Here is a 23,796-nt window from a genome sequence, read left to right on the forward strand (position 1 = left end):
CTTCATCATCGTTTAGTTCATTTTTATCCTTGTCTTCAGGGACATCACCAAAGAAAAAGAAGGTTAAAAAATCTGTTCAATCTAAGTCCAAGAGAGGGAAAAAAGGAGTCAAGAGGAAAGTCAGGATCATCTTCACAGGAGGCAGGTAAATTCTCAATCTCAGAGTGTGAATCAGAGAACGAAGAGAAACAAAGAGAATCTTTTTCCAACTGAATTATTTTAGAAGATATTGTGAAAGGTCATTAGATACTTGCGTTTCCATCAGATGAGCCGATTAGAAAAGATTCTAAATAGGAAGGAGAGGGGATTGGTACAGAAATTACAAAAAAGAATTTTCCATCTAGTTCAAAATCTGAATCGTATTTCCCTTCACATCTTTTTTGAAAAAGTAATTAAGGCCAAATGGGAAACACCAGCAAAATGTATGAGGTTGTGCAGGCATGCTAAAAATTTCTACAAAGTGCACTGTAGAAAAGCAGATTTTGTGTCTCCTCCTATAGTGGATGGGGCAGTTTCAGCTCTAGTCAAAGACACTACTGTGCCAGTGGAAGGGAACTTGTTCCCAAAAGAACTCAACGACCACAGAATGGAAATATCACTGTGCTATATGTTTAAGGATGCATGTTCCTCTCTGAGGGCTTTTTATCTCTGAGGGCTTTTTCTGTGGCCACACATTTTGGAAGAGCAATACTGGCCTGGACTGATAATTTGACAGTCAGATTGCCAAAAAAAGTCTAAGAAATCATTGTGGTTAAGTTCAGAGTTAAAGAAAAGCTCAGTGGCTTCAGCATTCATAGCTGGTGCAGCCAGGGATGCTTTGATGTTTTCAGCAAATGCCATGGCCTCCAGGGTGATGACCAGATGGCATATCTGATTATGAGCCTGGAAGGGCAATATACAGGCCAAAATGACGTTAGCCATTTTGAAATATTCAGGATGTCAATTATTTGGGGGGCTATTAGACAAAGTGGTGGTAGAATCCTCAGATAAATCAAAAAGACGTTAAAGAAACTCTCCTAACTTCAAATCCAGGAAATGGGATAGCCAGCCTCTAAATATCCTTTTTGTGTCTACTCCTCACAGTTTGGACTGCACGACTACAGCAAAAGCAACTGGAAAAAGTCTAAGCCTGGAAACGGGAGAGACCAGTTTTCCCACAATGCAAATTCCGATAATAGAAACCGTGCCTGACTATGGGCAGTAAACTTCTGACCTAGTGGGAGACTATTAAAATTCAAGAACCAACGGCCTCTCTCCATATTGGACAGACTGGTCCTGGATATGCATCATAGAATTTTCAAAGATACCAAATCATAATTTTTGCCCTTCTTTAATACTATCAAATCCCCCCAAAATTTGAAATATGCTAAAGGCCATAGATCAGATTTTTCAATTTGGCATAATAGAGAGAGATCCTGAGGTCGAGATGTTCTGTGGCTACTGCTCAGTCTTGTTCCTGGTACCCAAGAGTTTCAAGGAGGACAGAGTGGTGTTGGACTTAAAAACCTAAACAAGTTCATAAGAGGGGGCAAATTCAGGCTGGAGATCTGGAAGTCCATGGTGGCAACAATCTGCCTGGTGGATTACCTTACGTCAAGCAATCTGAAGGAGACCTGTCTTCATGTGCTAGTTCACCAGGTACTCAGGAAATTTCTGCGATTCACTCATGGGACCAGCCATTTTCAGTTCAAAGTGCTGCCTTTTGGACTGTCATGCACACCTCGAGTATTTACAAAAGTCCTTGTTGTTCTGATGGATTTTCTCAGACAGAAAAGGTTACAAGTCTGTTCTTTCTTGGATGACTTTCTAGTGAGAGCCTTATCAAAGGAGCGGTCCACTCAAGCAACTAAACATTGCAACAGCAGGGATTTATAGTAAATTTTGGAAAGTGTCATCTTCAACCACCTCAGAACCTATTTCATCTTGGAGTGTTGATATATCTGTCAACCAAAATATGCGCTAAGATGAGATCAGCAATTACTCTCCTGAGGAGGTGCCCAGTGATGTCAATAGACACCCCAGTGGGTGTTCTAGGGATGATCATGTCCTGCATAGGGAGAGTGCCTTGGGCAAGAAAACATATGAGGACTCTCCAGAGTTTCCTTCTGTTCCTTCCCTGCCATTTTCTGATATTTCTATCTTGAAAAGTGAACGTTCCATCATTTGTGTTGAAATTCCTGGATTGGTGGATGAGTCCAGAGAGATTCCCTGAAGGGATGGCCATGGTGGAGCCAGGGTGGTCTGTCATAACAACAGACGCCAGTCTGGAAGGATAGGAAGCATTTTCCAAGAAGTTGTGGGTCCAGTGACATGGTCTTCAGAACGAAAGAAAAGCATAAATTTTCTGTGCTCTTAAACCACTGACCTCAGCATTGCAGAATGGTCATATTCTGGTAATTATGGGCAGTACGTCTATGATTACATATGTAAGCTATCAGGGAGTATGAGTTCAGGGATCTACAAAAGGAAGCATCATCATTGATGCAGTGGGTAGAGGCCTATCTACAGTCTATCAGGGTCTTGTGCATCAATGACACCAGCAGTGTGAAGGCTGACTGGCTGAGCAGAAGAAAAATTGATCAGGTGAAATGGACTCTTCAAAACGAATAATTCCAGTTGATCATCAAAAATTTTGAAGTTTCGATCCTGGATCATTTTGAATTCAAGGCAAACCAGAAGGGTCACCAATACTTTGCAAGCAAAAGGCAGCCAGGAGCCTTAGGCATAGATGCTCTGTCACTCAAGTAGCCAAATTGGCTTACTTTATGCTTTTCCCCCAGTACCCATCTGAGACATTCCCCTGGTGTTATCTGGACTGGTGATCTGCTAGGTCACTCCAATCCTCGACCATAATTATATATATGAAATTACAACCTATAACATTACTATTAACATTACAACAATGCTCAGTGCATCATGAGCCTTCCAAAGACACCTGACATGACAAACTTTGCATTGGATACCACACAATCATATTATAAAGATGAGCATGGGGGTGCAGGGTGTTCCCCCAAGGTACAGAGCACATTGGCTGGCCCTTTGGGGAGCAGTCTCCCAACCCCAGGACTGTACATATGCAGAAAATCCAGCTCCCCTTTTGGGGTTATCCTGTGTTTCCCCCTCCCAACACTGAGTCCTTCCCTGCCCTGTAGAGGGCTGTGATTTGTGCTCTCTGGGCTAGGTGTGTCTACCCTTTGCTCAGATGCACCTTTTCCCAGCAGCTTTTCCATAACTACTCCCTGTCTCTCACCAGCCTGGGAGAAAACACCCCCCTCTCTGTCAATTGGGTCATCTGTATTCTGGCAAACTACCATCTGGCAATTTCCTGGTCCCAACTCCTCTGTTATCACAGGCATTGGAGTTGCATCTTGATTTAAAGAGAGACAGTTACGTTCCAAAAATTTATCAGAAATTGCATCCTGACAAACTGGGACCTGCACTGGGGTACCCTCCGCCATCCCTTTCTCTGTCCCGGAGAAGTCAGCAGTGTGACTGCTCCTCTCCAGGAGGTCAGTTACACAGTTCCTTCTCAAAACCTGGGTCACAGGCTGAGTGCCTGGGTGCACCAGTGCTGACTCAGCCATTCTGTCCTGGGCATCCTCTCCCAAGTGACTAGTGAGGAGACATTCCTGTACCCCCACTATTCCTTCCCCAGTTTCCTCCTCTGGGCCCCCTCCTAAGACACATTTCTCTGTGCCTAGGAAGGGTTCTATCCCTTGTTCATCTGCAAAACTCTGCCAGCTAACACCTGGGACAGTTTGCTTAATCACTGACAACACCTCTCCTGCCCCTGAGCCAAACTACAGAGTGTCACACCATCATCATCAGGGTAATATAGAAAATCAGAAAGGAAGAAGCAGAAATGATCTTTGTGACCTCCCATTGGCCCTGGCGGCTCTACTACATGGTGTAGTAGAGCCAGAATGCACTGGAAGGACAATGCAGCTCCACTATACCACTGTGACCTGCTCTCTGCAGCATGGGGGTAGGGTTAGAAAGCAGCATGGGGGCAGGGTTAGAAGGTGAGACTGGCAGGGAGATGCTGCAGTTTAAGACTACACCACTGTTTGTGAACATGTCAGTGGAGCCACCATTGTTCTTCAATACAAGGCCAGATTTATTATCTAGTGGTCCAGTTCTTCTAGATTTAATTTGCTTAAATCCTTGTGAAACTTGATATTTGAAAGGAAGTTTCTAAAGTGAAAGGGTTACTCTGCTGGTCTCATTGAAATGCTGTTAGCATCTAGAAGAAAATCAACAACAAGGCTTACTCAGGGATCTGGTCTAAATTCAAAGTTTGGAATAGAGAGAGACATATTTAGCATTAAGTAGCCAAAGTGTTTCATGTTCTAGAGTTTTTACAAGATGGTTTTGATATCAGGTTGCAGGCTAATACCTTAAAAGTATGTGTTTTTGCACTGTCTGCAATTTTGAATATATCCAGAAAATCTTCCATTTTCCATCAAAGGGACATACAGTATTTGACTATCAAAATGACCTTTTTGATCACTATCACTTTGGCAAGAAAAGTGTCAGAACTGGGAACTTGGTCAGTTATCCATAGAATCATAGAATCATAGAATATCAGGGTTGGAAGGGACCCCAGAAGGTCATCTAGTCCAACCCCCTGCTCAAAGCAGGACCAATTCCCAGTTAAATCATCCCAGCCAGGGCTTTGTCAAGCCTGACCTTAAAAACCTCTAAGGAAGGAGATTCTACCACCTCCCTAGGTAACGCATTCCAGTGTTTCACCACCCTCTTAGTGAAAAAGTTTTTCCTAATATCCAATCTAAACCTCCCCCACTGCAACTTGAGACCATTACTCCTCGTTCTGTCATCTGCTACCATTGAGAACAGTCTAGAGCCATCCTCTTTGGAACCCCCTTTCAGGTAGTTGAAAGCAGCTATCAAATCCCCCCTCATTCTTCTCTTCTGCAGGCTAAACAATCCCAGCTCCCTCAGCCTCTCCTCATAACTCATGTGTTCCAGTCCCCTAATCATTTTTGTTGCCCTTCGCTGGACTCTCTCCAATTTATCCACATCCTTCTTGAAGTGTGGGGCCCAAAACTGGACACAGTACTCCAGATGAGGCCTCACCAATGTCGAATAGAGGGGAACGATCACGTCCCTCGATCTGCTGGCAATGCCCCTACTTATACATCCCAAAATGCCATTGGCCTTCTTGGCAACAAGGGCACACTGCTGACTCATATCCAGCTTCTCGTCCACTGTCACCCCTAGGTCCTTTTCTGCAGAACTGCTGCCTAGCCATTCGGTCCCTAGTCTGTAGCTGTGCATTGGGTTCTTCCGTCCTAAGTGCAGGACCCTGCACTTATCCTTATTGAACCTCATCAGATTCCTTTTGGCCCAATCTTCCAATTGGTCTAGGTCCTTCTGTATCCTATCCCTCCCCTCCAGCGTATCTACCACTCCTCCCAGTTTAGTATCATCCGCAAATTTGCTGAGAGTGCAATCCACACCATCCTCCAGATCATTTATGAAGATATTGAATAAAACCGGCCCCAGGACCGACCCCTGGGGCACTCCACTTGATACCGGCTGCCAACTAGACATGGAGCCATTGATCACTACCCGTTGAGCCCGACAATTTAGCCAGCTTTCTACCCACCTTATGGTGCATTCATCCAGCCCATACTTCCTTAACTTGCTGACAAGAATACTATGGGAGACCGTGTCAAAAGCTTTGCTAAAGTCAAGAAACAATACATCCACTGCTTTCCCTTCATCCACAGAACCAGTAATCTCATCATAAAAGGCGATTAGATTAGTCAGGCATGACCTTCCCTTTCTGTACCATCCTGCTGCATCTTTCACGGAGATAAAGCGGTTTGAAGAATCTTTATTCCAGTGGGGCACCAGATTTCACTCAGTATGAGTGATGGTGGTCTCATGGACTGAGAAAGCAATGAAATCTGTAAAGCTGCAATTTGGTCATAGATACACTTACCAAGTTTTACAAGATAGATACTCAGCCTTCAGCCCGTGCAGCCTTTGGCAGGCAGGTCCTGCATGCTGTAGTGATTCCTTAGAGTAAGGGAATCCTTTTTCTCTGTGACATTATTTTGCACCCTCCCTCAGAGGCACCAACTTTTCAATCTGCTGGGGGATGCTTGACCCCTGGCTCTGCCCCAGGCCCTGCCCCCAACTCCACCCCTACCCTCAAGGCCTGCCCCGCCGTTTCCCACCCCTGCTCCATCCCTACCCCACTTCTTCCTGCCCGGTTCCGCCCCCTCCCCTGAGCGTGCCATGTCCCCACTTCTCCCTCTCCCTTACAGTCTCCATGAATGCCACAAAACAGCTGTTCGTGGTAGATGGGAGGTGTGGAGAGGGAGGAGGAGGTGCTGATCTGTGGGGCCTGCCTGTGGGCAGGAGGCATTGGGGGTGGGTGGGCGGGAGCTGATGGGGGGCTGCCGGTGGGTGCTCCGCACCCACCATTTTTTCCCCATGGATGCTCCAGCCCCGGAGTCAGCGCCTATGCCCTCCCTTGGAATTTTGTCACTGCTGAGAAAATCCCACACTGAGAATTTGTGGACCTACGCCTGAGAGAGAATGGCAGAATTTGTGGTTGCTTACCTGAATATGTTCCTTTCATCGAAGGGATAGGTCCACAGATATAGCCCTCCCTGAAAAAGTGAGATCTGTTTAACTTATGGTTAAAATTCTTTGCAGTAGTTAAATTTTTCTTGTTCATGATCTTCTGATGTTGAGTATTATTTTGGAAGGTGCTGATGCAGGACAAGAGATTCATTTTTTGTCTCAGCAGCCCAGAAGGGCTAGTTTTGGAATCATCTCAAAACTGAGAGGGTTTCCGGAATTTGGGAGCTCGTCCCTCATCAGCCATCCAATCAGCTTTGATTCTGCCCCCTACAGCTACAGACAGGTGACAACCCCTCACTGAGGATCTGTGGCCATATCCCTTTGAAGAAGGGAAAATTTCCAAGTAAGCAACCACAGATTTTTCCGTTGCAACACTTAACTCATATATCTGCCCTCTCGCTCTTTTAAGAAAACTGCAGTATCTCATCTGAACAATAGTTTTGTGCCAAGATTGCTGCTAGCCTTGCAAATACATAGACCATTCCATTTTGGTTGCTGTGCACAGGCAGATTGAATTTAATACTTAATCACTGACTTTGAGCCAAATCCTGATCAGCTTACTCACATTCCATTGAAGCCAGTGAGTCGTGAATAAGATGAGGATTTGTCCACATTTTAAAATAAAATGTTTAATAAAATAATATAAACAAGGAAAAGATATAAACCAGAAGAATGTACCTTCTCAGAGCTATGCTGAGGTATGACATAATTATAAGTCCTCATATAGTCCATTATTAGACCAAAGGGCTTGGGACATGGGCAAGTCATCCCCATGCAGAAAGTGAGCATACTGAACAAATATATATATTGTTTAATTGAAATTAAGTATCAGATCAAACTAAATCAGTGAACATTTATGCTACTTTATGTGTTTGTCACTGTAAATTATTCTGACAGATGTTTCCTCTCTTTTCATACATTCTAGGTCATGTTTGACCCTTGGTATCTTAAAAATAGATATTAAATATCTTTTTAAAACTACATATAAGATCCACTGAGGATTGTGCATAACTTGAACAATGAAAAAGCTAATTATTGCTTGATTACTTAAATATGTCACTGAAATGAACATTACATGGATAATCTATCTTTTTTGCTAATGTAAAAATAATAGAAATTTTATATTGGTTAAAATGTTAGTTTTAAATATGCATAAAGAAATTTGAGTATTGGGGGATGTAATTCAAATAAAATAAATCATTTAAGTATTTTAAAGATACCTAATACTTCCCAATGGGATACAGCACTATTAATTTTCCCTGAATAGAGAAGTTGTTGAAATTCTGATGTTGTAAATTGAAACTGTAATTATCAGTTTCTGCCCACATTTTCTTGCTAATAGAATCAATATTTTATAGGTTTGCTATTCAGAAGGTGTTGAGAAAGTCCTGTGTTGCCTACTTAATATGTGTTTACATAACTGGGAATAATGGCAGTATCTTTAAATGATGTAACTATCAGGAAATGAGTGGTGAAAACCCTAGTATCTGCCCTTGCAACTATGCAAAATCAGCTCTCCTAGCAGCCAGCCATTTCCTGGTGGCTAGTTCAAGAGTTGGAAGTATTTGGGGTGATCAGTTTTACTTCCACATCCCCTCAGCTATTAGTCACATGCTCCTTGTCAAACTCAATTGCATACCTGCAAATGCCTTTGAAATTGTGTTGTTCTGTGTATTGTGGTTCTTTGTAAATTACATAGTCCCCAGTATGAAATAAACTAAACATATGATCACATAAAATTATACAACATGTTTATCATGTATAAACATGTTTTCAGTTTATTATCGCCAGCTGGCTCAGATAGTACAATACACACAGTGCATACCTTAGAACATTTTTTGTGGATAATTGATAATGAGGTTATATTGATTATGCATCCAAAGCATGACCTTTGGAGTCACGCTTTCATTTGATGTTATCAAATAGAATTAACTGAAAGAAAACTTGGTTAATGTAGACTTCAGATTGCCTGGTGGTATCTCATACCTTTCCAGAATGTTGAGTTCAGCAAGACTCAAACCTCTGAAACCAGGAAATACACAGTTGAGGTACACATCAAAGCAAACTTAACTCAGGCCCCCTGGAGCTGGCAATAGCCATTGGGAATTATCTACATGCACTCCAGCTAGATTCATTGTGTTAGATGCAGTTGTATTGCATGGTGGAAGAAAAAGTTTGAAGTGGCTTGGCAAAGCTGTGATTATGATATAAGGAAATATAAGCAGTCCTGCCCCGCTCAGGGGGGGTGGGTCTGAGCCCTTCTGTCTGTCCCATGTCTTCCCACCGCCACCGGAGTGTGTGATCAGAGGAGAGAGGTGCATGTGTACTGTGACAGATACAATATGCCTCATTTCAGTCATGAGTTCTTAGGATCTGTCTGTAGCAGTCCACAAGGCATAGGGATTGTCAGCAGCTGGGTGGGATGTAAGAGTGATCTGTAGGTTTAATGATGGCTAAGTGAAAGTAAACTGTTAAGTGGAATCCTGAGTGAAAGGTGAAGGGTTTGCTAAAAGGGTTGTAAAATTTAGCAGGTGTGGTGGTGTTTCTGTAGGCTGAGTGTTTGAGTGTAGAGCAGGTATGAGTGGCTCCTGTTCTGTACTGTTTACCTAAGCAGAAGTTTTGCCTTAGGAAAGAGAAGGTGCTAAGACGCTGTCCTATTTGCCATTCCCTGAATGTTCTGCACTGTCTGCAAAGGCAGAGGACGAGTATGTGTGTTATGGCCGTATTGGGGCATCACTCAGAGGATAGAGCTAAGGTTGCATTGGCATGTACCTCACCTCTTTATCTCCTCGTCTTCAGAGGTTTGAGTTTTGCTGAACTTGATGTTCTGGAAGGGCACAGGATATCACCAGGCAACCTTAATTCTTCATTAAATAAGGATGTTTTTGTCTGTGAGTTTCCTACATTTCTCATTTTTTTTAACAGAATGAGAAATATTTTTGGTAGGAGTAGAGTTCATTTAAGCAGTTGTAGTTATCATTTAGGTTTGCAGTTGAGGTGTTACTATGGTTAGCTAAAGGTAAAGAATGTTATGTGATTCCTAAGTGGTCTGCCCTCTGCTGCACACTTGTCAGATTGGAATGGTGATAGTGGTCGTTCTTTGAAATGTTTGGAGGGTGAAGTTGCTGATAAGGCAAGTCTATGGTCCAAAATCTTGACAGTTTTATTCCATGTTGGTTACAGTAACTTTAATCAATTAAGAGAAGACTGGTGTATGTCTCTCCTCCTTTCCCACACCATTCCCTGCAACATATATCCCCGCACCAACATTTCCAGCTAATCCCTCCCCTTCCCATCTCATTAAATCAGTAGCACTTTAAAAGCCATTAGCATGTAAAACATTGTTCCTTGCTATCTGGTGGCCTCTGCTGCTGCATAACATACCACAGGCAGAAACTTACTGGAGGGTTGCACATTCCCTTGGTTACGTAGCCCAAGCTGTATGCCTAGCCAGGTCCTGTGCCTCCACTAGGCCCCTCATCCATGCTTTGGCGAGGCCTCCATAGCCATGCCCCTGGTCCACTCAATTCCCCCCCACACACACACACATTTCATTTCAACCACTTTACATGGGGTGGTATCTAACTTAGCTTTGTATTTCCTGGTTTTCAAATGGGAGAGCAGGCAGAGGGGGTCAGATTCCCCAGATCCTAGTCCCCTTGAGAAAAAGTAGAGGGGCTCAGATGGGATAGGGTCCCCCAACTCACATGGGGGGCAGGGAGAGGGACTCGGAGTACTCTAGCAGGGCAGGGGACCCATTTTCTAGCACACACACACAGAGGGAGAGGCTAAGACCTCCTCAGAGCAGCAGGGTCCCAAGATTCCAGCACACACACAGGAGGGGAAAATGTAATGCTGATAGGCTGCCTAATTATCTTTACTGCTCTTACCAATCAACCTCAGCTAAACTAGTAAATGGACGATAAAAACTAATATTGTACTTAAGTGTTTATTGAGGGAACTGCGTTGTTCATGACTGTGAAGAGTCACCTATGCAGCTTTACTTTACAAAAAAGTTTGAGATTCTAGACTTTACATGTGAAATCAAGAAAATACTTTTATTTTAGACTTTGAGCCCTTTCAGGAAGAATATATGCAACAAAGTACAGACACTGCTTAGTTATATACCTATACCCCTTTTGACCTGAGCAGCTAGTGAAAGTTTGTGTCCCTGTGGATGTTCCCCTTGGGCGTAGAAATTGACGATGGAGTCTCGTATTTTCTTTGATGCAGTCTTATTTATTTGCAAGTGTGGCATGGTGGACTAGGTCCGGAGGCCCCCTGCTGGAGGCCTTGTGGCCCTGTATCACCCTGCCCCAAAATAGAGCAGAGAGAAGTCCTCCAGACAGCCTAGAGTGGCTACAGAGGAGCGGTCCATCAGAGGGGCTGATGGAGCAGCCAATCCGGGGCCAGAAGGGCCCTATATAAGACAAGCAGCAGAACAGAGAAATTCAGTTGCTGTGTGGAGCTTGATGAGGGAATACTGGGTGCCTAGATGAACACCAGCAGGACCATGGACAGCTCACTGCAGAGAGCTCATCAGACAGAACAGAGCTAAGGGAAGGCTGCCAAAGACCTGGTGCCTGGCTGGCTGGATAGAATAGCAGCAGGACCATGAAAAGGTCAGTACGGGCAGGCTGACCCTGGGGAACTGAGCACAGAACCTAGCCAGACCTGAGGAGGGTACTGAGATGGGCCCTGCTCGTCTAGTTGCAGACTGAGCCCAGGGAGGGCTGCTGACGAGGACACCAACTGAGGGTATTGAGATGGGCCCTGACTGGGTGGTTGAAGAAGGCAGTGCCTCTGGGAAGAAGCCTAAGATCTATGGCCCCATACCAGGGCCAAGATAAGAACTTGGACTGTATACCCTGGAAGTGGGGACAGTGTATATGGCTCCGTCAGAGGACTGAGTCGCTGAAGACCCGTGAAGAGAACCATCAGCTGGGGGGGTCTCATGACAGGTGGGTACTGCCCCAATATAAGAACTAAAACCAAAAGCAGGCTCACACCCAAGCAACCAAAGTGGGCTGCCTGTGAGAGGTGGGTGCTACCCCGAGAAAAGACTGTGATTGCAGGTATATCGGCCAGAGAAAAGGGGATGCTTGTGAGAGGTGGATGTTGACCCTGTTAGCGCAAGGAATATAAAAAACCCTGTTTCGCTGAACACAGGAGTAACCAAAACCAAAAGGAAATAGTTTCTTTGCTTACAGACCCAAGCCTCTTTAGCTAGCACAAGACCAAAAGCTTCTCTAGCTTCTTCAAAGCCAGGGGCACAACTGTGGGGGGTGAAATTTGGTCCAGAGCTGGAAATTTGGTCCAGAGCTGGAAATTTGGTCCAGCGGCCCCTCCAAATTTGAATGGTGTTGCAACTCCATGTGCCTGGTTTCCCCCCAACCTTTGCAGTTCTTTTGACACCCAGGACACTGGGCACTCACAGACTGCATGGAGAAGCAGAGTAGGGGGCACCAGGAACCCTCAGTCCCCAGGAAGATGTGAGGATTGGATCTGGGCTTTTGGTGGTTCCTGGGCAAGCAGAGATGTTGAAGGGTGATGGGATCTGCTGTCCCAGAACTGCCTAGGCCCTGGTGGGGATGATGCTTTTCAGCTTGATCACCTCTCTGGATAAGAACTTGGGGCTGGATGTGAGGCGGAGAGACCAAGGGGCTGGGTGTGGGTGGGGACAAGCTTGGAATAGTGTGTGGGGAAGAGTGCGGGGCTGGGTGTGGGGCAGCAGGAGGGGAGTACGCGTAGAGCTAGGTGCAGGAGGTAAAGGGTGAGCACATGGCTGGGTGTAGAGACAGAAAGAGAGCTCAGGACTGGGTATGGGGAAGTAGCTAAGGGAGAGCTCAGGGCTAGGTGCAGGGGCAGAGAAAAACATGATGGGGTGAGTGTTTGGGGCTCAATACTGGGGGAGAGTGTGAAGGAGAGAGCTTATGGCTGAGTGCATAACAGGGGAGGGAGAGTTTTGGGTCCCTCCTTAGGAAAATTTGGGTTGCACCCCATAGCTGGTGTCATACACCATGTTTGTCAGGTTGTCTCTCTGTCCGTCTTGCTTCACTTTTTCTTGTGTGTTCTCTCTGGTGCGCATTCACACACACACACCTGGTCAAACAATACCCCATTGAACCCTCTGCCCCCATAGTGCTAATTTCTGGGCGTACTACATTCTGCCTTGTTTTAGGTGGGTCTCCTTAATGTTTCTTACAGCTATCTTGAATGGTGTGTTCATGCCTGTTAGTCTGAACAAGAATCAAACCCATTCAGTCTCTCCACAGGATCTAAATTCTTCACAAAATTCTTAGCTGTGAGGGCTGCATATTTAAGGAAACAAGGATTCACATCTATCCATATCTAGACAATTGGCTGATCTAAGTCATGTCCCATCTGGATGTTGCTGCATCAATTAACTTTGTCCTCTACTTGTTCAAAGAATTGGGCCTAATGATAAACTACAGAACATCAACAATCAACCCACTAGAGACAAGAGAGCTCACAGGAGCTGTAATCAATTCCAACTCAGCAAAGCCAGACCTTCCAGAAGAGATTTCAGTCTATCCAGACAATCAACTCCAATATCAAGAGAAATCCATTAATGCAACAGAGATCCTGTTTCAAACTGTTAGGCCACATGTCAGCTTGCACTTACGTGATGCCACCATCCACACTTCCCCTGTATCCATTTCATGGCTGGTTGAAATCGGTGTATCAATCTATGAAACATCAAATGAACATGTTCGTCTTAGTCACACATCATGTCCTGTAGTCGTTAAATTGGTGGACAGATGTTCAGAATGTTCAAAAAGGGAACCCTGTGTTCCTTCACCTAGTCACAGACACATCAAGAACATGTTCGGGTGCTCACCTCAACCACCTCCAAATGCATGGAATATCATCCCAGAAGGAGATGAGTCTCCACATAAATGTCCAAGAACTCCAGCCAATCAGATTAGTCTGCAAGGCATTCCTCATAGCTTTAAAAATTCCACCATACATATCTTCACAGACAACACATCTTTGATGTATTATGTAAACAAGCAAGGAAGCACCTGTTCATCACCTCTGTATCAAGAAAAAAGAAAAGGAGTACTTGTGGCACCTTAGAGACTAACCAATTTATTTGAGCATAAGCTTTCGTGAGCTACAGCTCACTTCATCGGATGCATACTGTGGAAACTGCAGAAGACATTATATACACAGAGACTATGAAACAATACCTCCTCCCACCCCACTCTCCTGCTGGTAATAGCTTATCTGAAGTGATCACTCTTACAATGTGTATGATAATCAAGTTGGGCCATTTCCAGCACAAATCCAGGTTTTCTCACCCTCCGCCCCCCCCCCCACCCAAACTCACTCTCCTGCTGGTAATAGCCCATCCAAAGTGACCACTCTCTTTACAATGTGTATGATAATCAAGGTGGGCCATTTCCAGCACAAATCCAGGTTTTCTCACCCCCCCCCCTTTTTTTTTTCCTCCAAAAACCACACACACAAACTCACTCTCCTGCTGGTAATAGCTTATCCAAAGTGACCACTCTCCCTACAATGTGCATGATAATCAAGGTGGGCCATTTCCAGCACAAATGTCACCAGTCATGAATGATCTCTGAAGAACTCCATCCTCACATTAAGAAAAGGAGTACTTGTGGCACCTTAGAGACTAACCAAAACCTGTCATCCTCACATTGATATTTCAACAGTGGGGAAATCCCACACTAGACTTATTTTCCACCAAAGAAAAAACAAAGTGCTTGGCCTTTGGCTTCAGGGAGGCGTGAGCCCAGGATCCATGCAAGATGCCTTTTTCATACCATGGAATCAAGGTCTTATGCATGCATTTCCTCCAATTACTTTAATATCCTGAGTCAGACAGGATGCAGCTATATTGATCCTGATAGGTCTTTATGGCCGAAGCAATTCTGGCTCATGGATTTCTTCTAAATATCAACTCAATGTTCAGTAGCACTTTCAGACTGTCCAGACATAATATAACTGAACAAAGATCAAACTCTTGACCCAGACCTGAAATTATTGCACCTGACAGCCTGGATGCTGGCTGGTTAAGTGCCACTGATAGATACTGTTCATTACAGACGCAAGAAATCCTATTGCAAAGCAGGAAGCCCTCCACAAGAAAAAACTTACTCAAAGTGGGAAAGATTTTCAACGTGAGCAGCCCCATGCAACCATGATCCGTTGCATATTCCTATTCCCATGATCCTTGATTACATTCTGCACTTAAAGCTCACTGGGCTCTCAATTAGTCTGCTTTGCAGCGATTTTGGCATGCCACCCTCCTGTCCAGTCATGCTCATTTTTTTTCCTAAGCTATTATCCAGATTTTTACATGGGTTGCTTCGCACTGATCTATGATTAGGAAGCCCCCTCCTGAATGCTTTGTACACCACCTTACTCAAGATGGGCTTTTTGGTCAGCCAGAATTGTCAGCGAACTACAAGCTCTCATGGCCAACCCTCCTTTTACAACATTCCACAGAGATAAGATAATATTGAGACCTCATCCTAAATTTAGTCCCAGAGTTGTTTCAGACTTTCATTTTAATCAATCTTTTAATCTCCCCAATTTCCAAACCCAGACTTCTCCCCTGGGGATAAGAATCTTCATACTTTAGATATTTCCAGGGCCTTGCTATAGTACCTGAATAGGACAAAGCCCGTTAGACAATCCCTCCATCTTTTTGTTTCCAAAAGTAGCACTTCTAAAACACAAGCCATTTCTTCTTGGAGAATATCTAAATAGTTTACCCAGTGTATTTCAATCTGTTATCATAGGCTGATATACCTCTTCTTCTCAATATCAAAGTTCATTTGACTAGCACTCAGACTGCCTCATTTTCATGCTTCAGAAATATCCCCATAGAATCATAGAATATCAGGGTTGGAAGGGACCCCAGAAGGTCATCTAGTCCAACCCCCTGCTCGAAGCAGGACCAATTCCCAGTTAAATCATCCCAGCCAGGGCTTTGTCAAGCCTGACCTTAAAAACCTCTAAGGAAGGAGATTCTACCACCTTCCTAGGTAACGCATTCCAGTGTTTCACCACCCTCTTAGTGAAAAAGTTTTTCCTAATATCCAATCTAAACCTCCCCCACTGCAACTTGAGACCATTACTCCTCGTTCTGTCATCTGCTACCATTGAGAACAGTCTAGAGCCATCCTCTTTGGAACCCCCTTTCAGGTAGGTATATATCTGAGTTCTGCAAGGCGGCCACTTTGAGTATTCCCTTCACTTTTATTAAATATTATGCCCTTGACCTGACCTCAAGATCAGTGCCAAATTTGAGAGAGCTAAAACACTATTTAGTTAGTGTCAGCTAGGACTCTTCAATCCCACCTTCCAGATGGGGCCCTGCTTGTCAGTCACTTAGTGTGGGAGCCACATGTACAAATACTCAAAGAAAAAAAATCATACTTAGCTTGCAGTAACAGTAACAGTCCTTCTGCTAAATGTTTTGTCAATGTGGATCCCACACACTGCCTTCCATCCCTGCTTTTTTTGAGTTTTCCTTAAACTGAGATTCTGAATTAGTGAGGGAACTGAGCTCTCGCTGTGGGTGCTCTACCCTTTATGCCATTGGTTGTGGAGAGGTGAGGATGTGCAGGATGCAGGCGTGTCTCAACAGATACTGCTATTCCGAGATTCTGATCTTGTGCATGGATATCTAAAATAGGATCCACATGGACAAAACATCTTGAAGAACCATAATTACTGTATGGTAAGTAACAGCTTTTCTCTAAAATGTTTCTAGTGTATGTGATTGGACATGTCCATTACCAAATATTTTGCAAGTGAACATGTGATGTGTGTGTGTATGTAGTGGAATTTGATCAGCTGAGTGCATATTTCAATGAACTCCACGGCTTGTTTCTAGAATGTAATATAAATTTATTTTAACAGTGAGTAAGAATTGTATAGCTGTAAAGTGCTCTGAGTTCAGATGCATTATAAATGTTTTTTATAAAAGTAAGTTAAAATACTATCAGCTTCTGAGCACACCATGTGTTGTCCTTCAAGCTCTGATCTTTGGTGACATTGCTGCTTCAACTTTCTGATGCAGCAGGCTACATTAGCAAGGGAGCTAAGTGTCTGTGCTGAGACGGCACTTCAGTGCTGGTGCCCTGGTTCACCCAGGAGTTGAGGTACCAGTGCTATAGGTAGCTGAGTGGCTCTGCCAAGGTATTGTTCTTGAAGGGCGACCAGGCAACAGCACCAGGCAAGTTACCTGTCTGCACTGAAAAAAAAAAAGAGGAGTACTTGTGGCACCTTAGAGACTAACAAATTTATTTGGGCATAAGCTTTCGTGGGCTAAAACCCACTTCATCGGATGCATACAATGGAAAATACAGTAGGAAGATATATATATACACACACACAGAGAACATGAAAAAAATGGATGTTGCCATACCAACTGTAACAAGACCAATTAATTAAAGTGTGCTATTATCAGCAGGAGAAAAAAAACTTTTTGTAGTGATAATCAGCGTGGCCCATTTCAAACAGTTGACAAGAAGGTATGAATAACAGTAAGGGGGGGGAAGAATTAACATGGGGAAGTAGTTTTTACTTTGTGTAATGACCCATCCACTCCCAATCTTTATTCAAGCCTAATTTAATGGTGTCCAGTTTGCAAATTAATTCCAATTCTGCAGTTTCTCGTTGGAGTCTGTTTCTGAAGTTTTTTTTGTTGGAGAGTTGTGACTTTTAGGTCTGAAATTGAGTGACCAGGGAGGTTGAAGTGTTCTCCGACTGGTTTTTGAATGTTATAATTCTTGATGTCTGATTTGTGTCCATTTATTCTGTTAGAGATTTTCTGGTTTGGCCAATGTACATGGCAGAGGGGCATTGTTGGCACATAATGGCATGTATCACATTGGTAGATGTGCAAGTGAACGAGCCTCTTATGATGTGCCTGATGTGATTAGGTCCTATGATGGTGTCCCTTGAATAGATATGTGGACAGAGTTGGCAACAGGCTTTGTTGCAAGGATAGCTTCCTTGGTTAGTGTGTTTGTTTTGTGGTTGCTGGAAAGTATTTTCTTCAGGTTGGGGGGCTGTCTAAATGAGGACTGGCCTGTCTCCCAAGATCTGTGAGAGTGAGGGATCGTCCTTCAGGATAGGTTGAGGATCCTTGATGATGTGTTGGAGAGGTTTTAGTTGGGGGCTGAAGGTGATGGCTAGTGGCGTTCTGTTAGTTTCTTTGTTGGGTCTGTCCTGTAGTAAGTGACTTCTGGGTATTCTTCTGGCTCTGTCAATCTGTTACTTCACTTCAGCAGGTGGGTATTTTAGTTTTAAGAACGCTTGATAGAGATCTTGTAGGTGTTTGTCTGAGGGATTGGAGCAAATGTGGTTGTATTTTAGAGCTTGGCTGTAGACAATGGATCATGTGATGTGGTCTGGATGAAAGCTTGAGGCATGTAGGTAAGCATAGTGGTCAGTAGGTTTCCAGTATAGGGTGGTGTTTATGTGGCCATCGCTTATTAGCACTGTAGTATCCAGGAAGTGGATCTCTTGTGTGGACTGCTCTACGCTGAGGTTGATGGTGGTATGGAAATTGTTGAAATCCTGGTGGAATTCCTCAAGGGCTTCTTTTCCATGGGTCCAGATGATGAAGATGTCATCAGTGTAGCGAAAGTAGAGTAGGGGCGTTCGGGGACGAGAGCTGAGGAAGCGTTGTTCTAGGTCAGCCATAAAAATGTTGGCTTACTGTGGGGCCATGCGAGTACCCATAGCAGTGCAGCTGACTTGAAGGTATACATTGTCCCCAAATGTGAAACAGTTGTGGGTGAGGACAAAGTTCAGCCACCAGGTTAGCTGTGACATTATCGAGGATACTGTTCCTGACATCTTGTAGTCCATCTTTGTGTGGAATGTTGGTATAGAGGGCTTCTACATCCAGGATGATGTTTTCTGGAAGATCACCAATGGATTGTAGTTTCCTCAGGAAGTCAGTGGTGTCTCGAAGATAGCTAGGAGTGCTGGTAGTGTAGGACCTGAGGAGAGAGTCTACACAGCCAGACAATCCTGCTGTCAGGGTGCCAATGCCTGAGGTGATGGGGCGTCCAGGATTTCCAGGTTTATGGATCTTGGGTAGCAGATAGAATACTCCTGGTCATGGTTCTAGGGGATGTCTGTGCAGATTTGTTCCTGTGCTTTTTCAGGGAGTTTCTTGAGCAAATGATGTAGTTTCTTTTGGTAACCCTCAGTGGGATCAGAGGGTAATGGCCTGTAGAGTGTGGTGTTAGAGAGCTGCCTAGCAGCCTCTCGTTCATATTCCGACCTATTCATGATGACAACAGCACCTCCTTTGTCAGCCCTTTTGATTATGATGTCAGAGTTGTTCCTGAGGCTGTGGATGGCGTTGTGTTCTGCACGGCTGAGGTTATGGGGCAAGTGATGCTGCTTTTCCATAATTTCATCCCGTGCACGTCGGCAGAAGCACTCTATGTAGAAGTCCAGTCTGTTGTTTTGACCTTCAGGAGGAGTCCACGCAGAATCCTTCTTTTTGTAGTGTTGGTAGGAAGGTTTCTGTGGATTAGTGTGCTGTTCAGAGGTGTGTTGGAAATATTCCTTGAGTCAGAGACATCAGAAGTAGGATTCCAGGTCACTGCAGAATTGTATCATGTTCGTGGGGGTGGAGGGGCAGAAGGAGAGGCTCCGAGATAGGACAGACTCTTCTGCCTAGCTAAGAGTATAGCTGGATAGATTAACAATATTGTTGGGTGAGTTAAGGGAACCACAATTGTGGCCCCTTGTGGCATGTAGTAGTTTAGATAGTTTAGTGTCCTTTTTCCTTTGTAAAGAAGCAAAGTGTGTGTTGTATATGGCTTGTCTAGTTTTTGTAAAGTCCAGCCACGAGGAAGTTTGTGTGGAAGGTTGGCTTTTTATGAGAGTATCCAGTTTAGAGAGCTCATTCTTAATCTTTCCCTGTTTGCTGTATAGGATGTTGATCAAGTGGTTCCGCAGTTTCTTTGAGAGTGTGTGGCACAAATCTCTCAGCATAGTTTGTGTGCTATGTAGATTGTAATGGATTTTTTTACCTTCAGTCCGCTTTAACCATCCATACAATACACCAGCATGAATGTGCATGAACAAAATTCAGTTATGCAATCTCTGCATAAAAATTAATACCAAATTTAGATCAATCACTAACAAAATTCATTGACATGAGTTTTCCTAAACATTACTGAAAAACAGATCTTGCAGCTATTTTTAATCTGATACTATATCTCATTTAGATACATGGATACAAAATCATGCACAGAACTTTGTATAATACAATTATGAAAGCTACACCAATCCTGTAATACATGATAAAATAACCAATAACTGTAGTCAGAGTTCAGGGTTGCTTATTGGTTGTTCAGGATGATTGTACATATATGTGAGCTATCAGTGTTAGAAGGGAGATAGTCTGTGGTTCATAAGGGGAACTGATAAAATGAGTTGCAGAAAAGATTTTGAATGACGTAACTGTTTATTTCCTTGCTTTTTTATGTTTTGCCTTGGTGAGCTCTGCAGTTTAGCAAGCTTAACTCAGAGTTAAAGAACTTTTTTGTGGGGGATTGATATATAAATGCACATTAGCACATGCTGTGTGTGGGGCGGGGGGCATACATTCAGGGACAATGAATGGTAAATGTTAAATGTGATTTTGACCAACACATTTGACTTTATTAGAAAAAATGTGATTGTGCTTAACAGTATGTTTTTATTTTGGTAACAGTCACCTGACCTTGAAAGAGTCTCAGAGTTCACTGCCAATAAAAGATCTATTGGAACCTCATCTCCTCAATCAGATACCCCTGTAACCAGAGACTGCAGAGACAACTACATCTTTGTTCACTTAATTCTCAACAGAATTTTTTGCAACATCATAATTTGAGTATATCAGAGCCAGTGATGAAATGATCCAAGCAAAAGCCGAATATTTTAATTCAGAAAACACTAAAGAATAGTTTGTACAAGAAGATTTTCCTTTTTTGCTCACACAGGAGAGTGTCACCACTATTTTCATAATATGTGTGGATGCATTAATTTATGCTTATTTTATGGTAATATCTTCTGAATAAAAGGCTTTTAGTTTGGTGATAGTTTCATTTATATGAGAGAAATGCTATAACTACCAATTATATAGATTTTGCTTCCATTAAAATCTGAAAATTATTAAGAGGTATTCAAATACAAATTTACATGGATAGTCTTGACAATTTTCAGTCTGTTTTGAACTTATTTTGGGGGGAAATATTTGTTAAGATGTTTGTGTTGAGGCAACTCAATTATGTCAATTCCAGTCAATCTGCTTTCAAGCCTGGGCACAGTACAGGAACTGCAGTAGTTGCATCGATCGACCTCCGGGCAGTAAATGAAGACCAAGTGTCCATGCTGATTTTTCTTAGATCTATCAGCAGTCTCTGATAACACTGATCCTAAAATTTTGTGTAAATGATTGTGGTCCTGAACAACCTAGTTAAGACTGCTCTGAGGAGCTCCCTCTTCTAACAACAACAACAACAAAAGTCAGAGCTGGGCAATTACTCACCTCGCCTTAGGGCTCTCTCTCAGTGAAGTACCACAGGATTCCATCTTATCACCCCTCTTGCTCAATGTGAGGCCATTAAGGATCTGTCTACACTGTAGTTAAAAACCCAGGGCTCTGTGTCAGCTGACTCAGGCTTATGAGGCAGGGGTTAAGGGGCTATTTAATGGCAGTGTAGACATGTGGGCTCAGGCTGGATGAGCATCCCAGAGCTTAGGCTCCGGCCCAAGCCCAAAAGTTTACACTGCCATTAAACAGCCTCTTAGCTCGAGCCCCATGAGCCCAAGTTGGCTAACACGGGCCAGCTATGGTTGTCCGATTGCAGTGTAGACTTACCCTAAGAATGTGAGTGAAGAGCTATGGCCTATGGTGACTTTGATATGCCATTGACATTTAGATCTAAATTTCATTTGGTCTGACCTGACTCGTACAGTTGAGTTATTTACTCACTAGGGAAGCAATCAGAAGAAATGGCAGAGATTATATCATCCCTCTGATTGAGCAAGTTTGTTACTCAGGTTTGCAGTATGAGGGTTCTGTTAAATATTAGCAGCTCCAGGATGTCCAAGTTACAGCTGAGGTCAAGACTGTTTTTTTTTCATCCATGCTCACAAAGGAGAGCATTACCGTCTCTTTTGAATGCTGACCTCACTGCTGGTATTAGTGCCTTTGTCATCTCAAGCTTAGACAGCTACAGTATGCTCTACATTAATACATTTTAAGTAAGGCTGTTGATTAATTGCAGTTAACTCACACGATTAACTTGAAAAAATTAATTGTGATTTAAAAAATTAATCGTGATTAACTGCAGTTTTAATCACACGGTTAAACAACAGAATACCAATAGAAATGTATTAAATATTTTTGGATGTTAATCTACATTTTCAAATATATTGATTTCAATTACAACACCGAATACGAAGTGTACAGTGCTCACTTTATATTATTATTTTATTACAAATATTTATTTGCACTGTAAAAATTATAAACAAAAGAAATTGTTAAGTAAGTAGCAGTTCCCCTTAATGATTTTTAAAATAAAAATACAATACAATATTTCAACTATTATAGTATGATATGAGATATATTCTGTACTACTACATCATTTAATAAAGTAAAAAAAAATATAAAGAATGTTTTGGAACAAAACAAATGGAAAATCTGGGTTTTGACCAGCTCTGATCTTCACATTTCTGTGCTTACCTGTTCCCTGTGGGCCCTGTCCTGACTTTGACTTGTTAGGGAAATTTAATTACCATCAGTAGGAGTTTTGTGCATGGATCAAAGCCAGTATATGGCTTTCAGTTCCCTTTGAGACATATCTGCTTATTTTAATAAAATAAATTAGCTTTTGCTGCAGTCGGGGGAGTGGAACTAGTATTGCTACTGTATTGCCTCAAATGGACAAACTTACTAGCTAATTCCTGTTCCTAGAATTGGCTGTTGGTGATGATAAAGCAGAAAGAATGCAGTTTGTATTTCATAGACTGCATGGTACTTGCAAAACCAGAAGATTATCCTTTAATTTAAACTGAGCAGATGTTTGGTTTTTTTTTACGTGGTAGCCACTGCTGGAAGAACTGTTTCTATTAGTCCTTTTTCTTACCAAAATCACACTCTAACGGAGGCTCCCGGTTTAAATCGCATGTTCTCATTTAAAATAGGCCCTGGGGAATTGTGGGAAGGGGAGGCATGGTTTACCAGCCCTTCAGAAAGAAGATTGCAGTTGCCTTGAATCTAAACCTTGAGCTGATCGGAGGAATATGCATTGAGCCAGGTCTGTCATTACAAATTAGGATTCTCATGCGGGATGAAAATCTAAGCAGGATCAGGAGCCGCTGTATTCTTCCCCTGATACAGAAACAAGCCAGTGCTGGTTTCCTGAGTAAGCCCTGCAGTGGCCAGGGTGGGCTGTCCGGCCAGGGGTCGATGCGCCCGCGCCTCCACCCCAACCCCACCGGCATGTGGTCTATTCTGCAGTGAACACTAGGGTCCACGTGGGCTTGCTGTGACTGACACCGATTCTTCCCCAGCTGTTGTGGCAGGTTTCCTCTCCAGCAGCTGATTGCCAGACGGCAATCGGGGAGTAGCAGTTTAGCCCGGGAACAGGAAGGCAGGAGTAGATTTAAAAATTTGCACCCAGCCACAAACCAGCCAGTGGCCCCATAGGGACAAGTGTGGGAGGCGAGGGGCAACGCGTCGGGTTGGTTCCATTCGGGTCCTCTCTGGGCAGCACCGGCAGCTTACGGGACCCCTGTAATCACCTCTTCTAGGTGATCAGCCAGTTTGACCCACCGCGTGGGCAAAGCGCCTCTACCCATCTGGGCCCTTGTGCCTGCGGAGACGTGACAGCCTCTGCGAAATTTGCAACGTTTTATACAAATCAAATATTGGCGAATAAGCTTTTTTTCCTGCCATCTCAGTTCAAAGGAAGGGAGCAGACAGGCAGGGAGCGCGTGAATGTGGCACGATGAGCATCCCTGCCCTCAAGTCCAGCACGCTGGGCGCTTCAGCGTAGGCTTGGAGGTTGGCTGGGGTTTCTGATGGCCGCAGGCTGCAGACTCTTACCGGAGGGATGAGTTTCTCACTTACAGGAGGAGTTTTTTGGTGGGTTGAGTTGG

At 43.6% G+C, this 23,796-nt stretch overlaps 1 protein-coding gene across 3 annotated transcripts in view; it reads left to right on the top strand.

The window, feature by feature from the left end:
- The window catches only part of PPP1R42 (protein phosphatase 1 regulatory subunit 42), an 80,260-nt gene extending 59,555 nt beyond the window's left edge, over positions 1 to 20,705 (top strand). The window contains exon 9 of one of the 3 annotated variants that reach the window (XM_073330953.2): positions 20,363 to 20,705. In XM_073330953.2, coding sequence (XP_073187054.1) covers positions 20,363 to 20,447 — 85 coding nt within the window. In that variant the 3' untranslated portion in view covers positions 20,448 to 20,705. Of the gene's footprint in view, positions 1 to 39; positions 342 to 20,362 lie in introns of those variants that run through there. The other 2 variants (XM_073330956.2, XM_073330957.2) reach the window with 2 other exon arrangements.
- Positions 20,706 to 23,796: the final 3,091 nt, after the last annotated feature.

The sequence above is a fragment of the Lepidochelys kempii genome, chromosome 2 (assembly GCF_965140285.1).
Source record: "Lepidochelys kempii isolate rLepKem1 chromosome 2, rLepKem1.hap1, whole genome shotgun sequence".
NCBI classification, from domain to species: Eukaryota; Metazoa; Chordata; order Testudines; family Cheloniidae; genus Lepidochelys; species Lepidochelys kempii.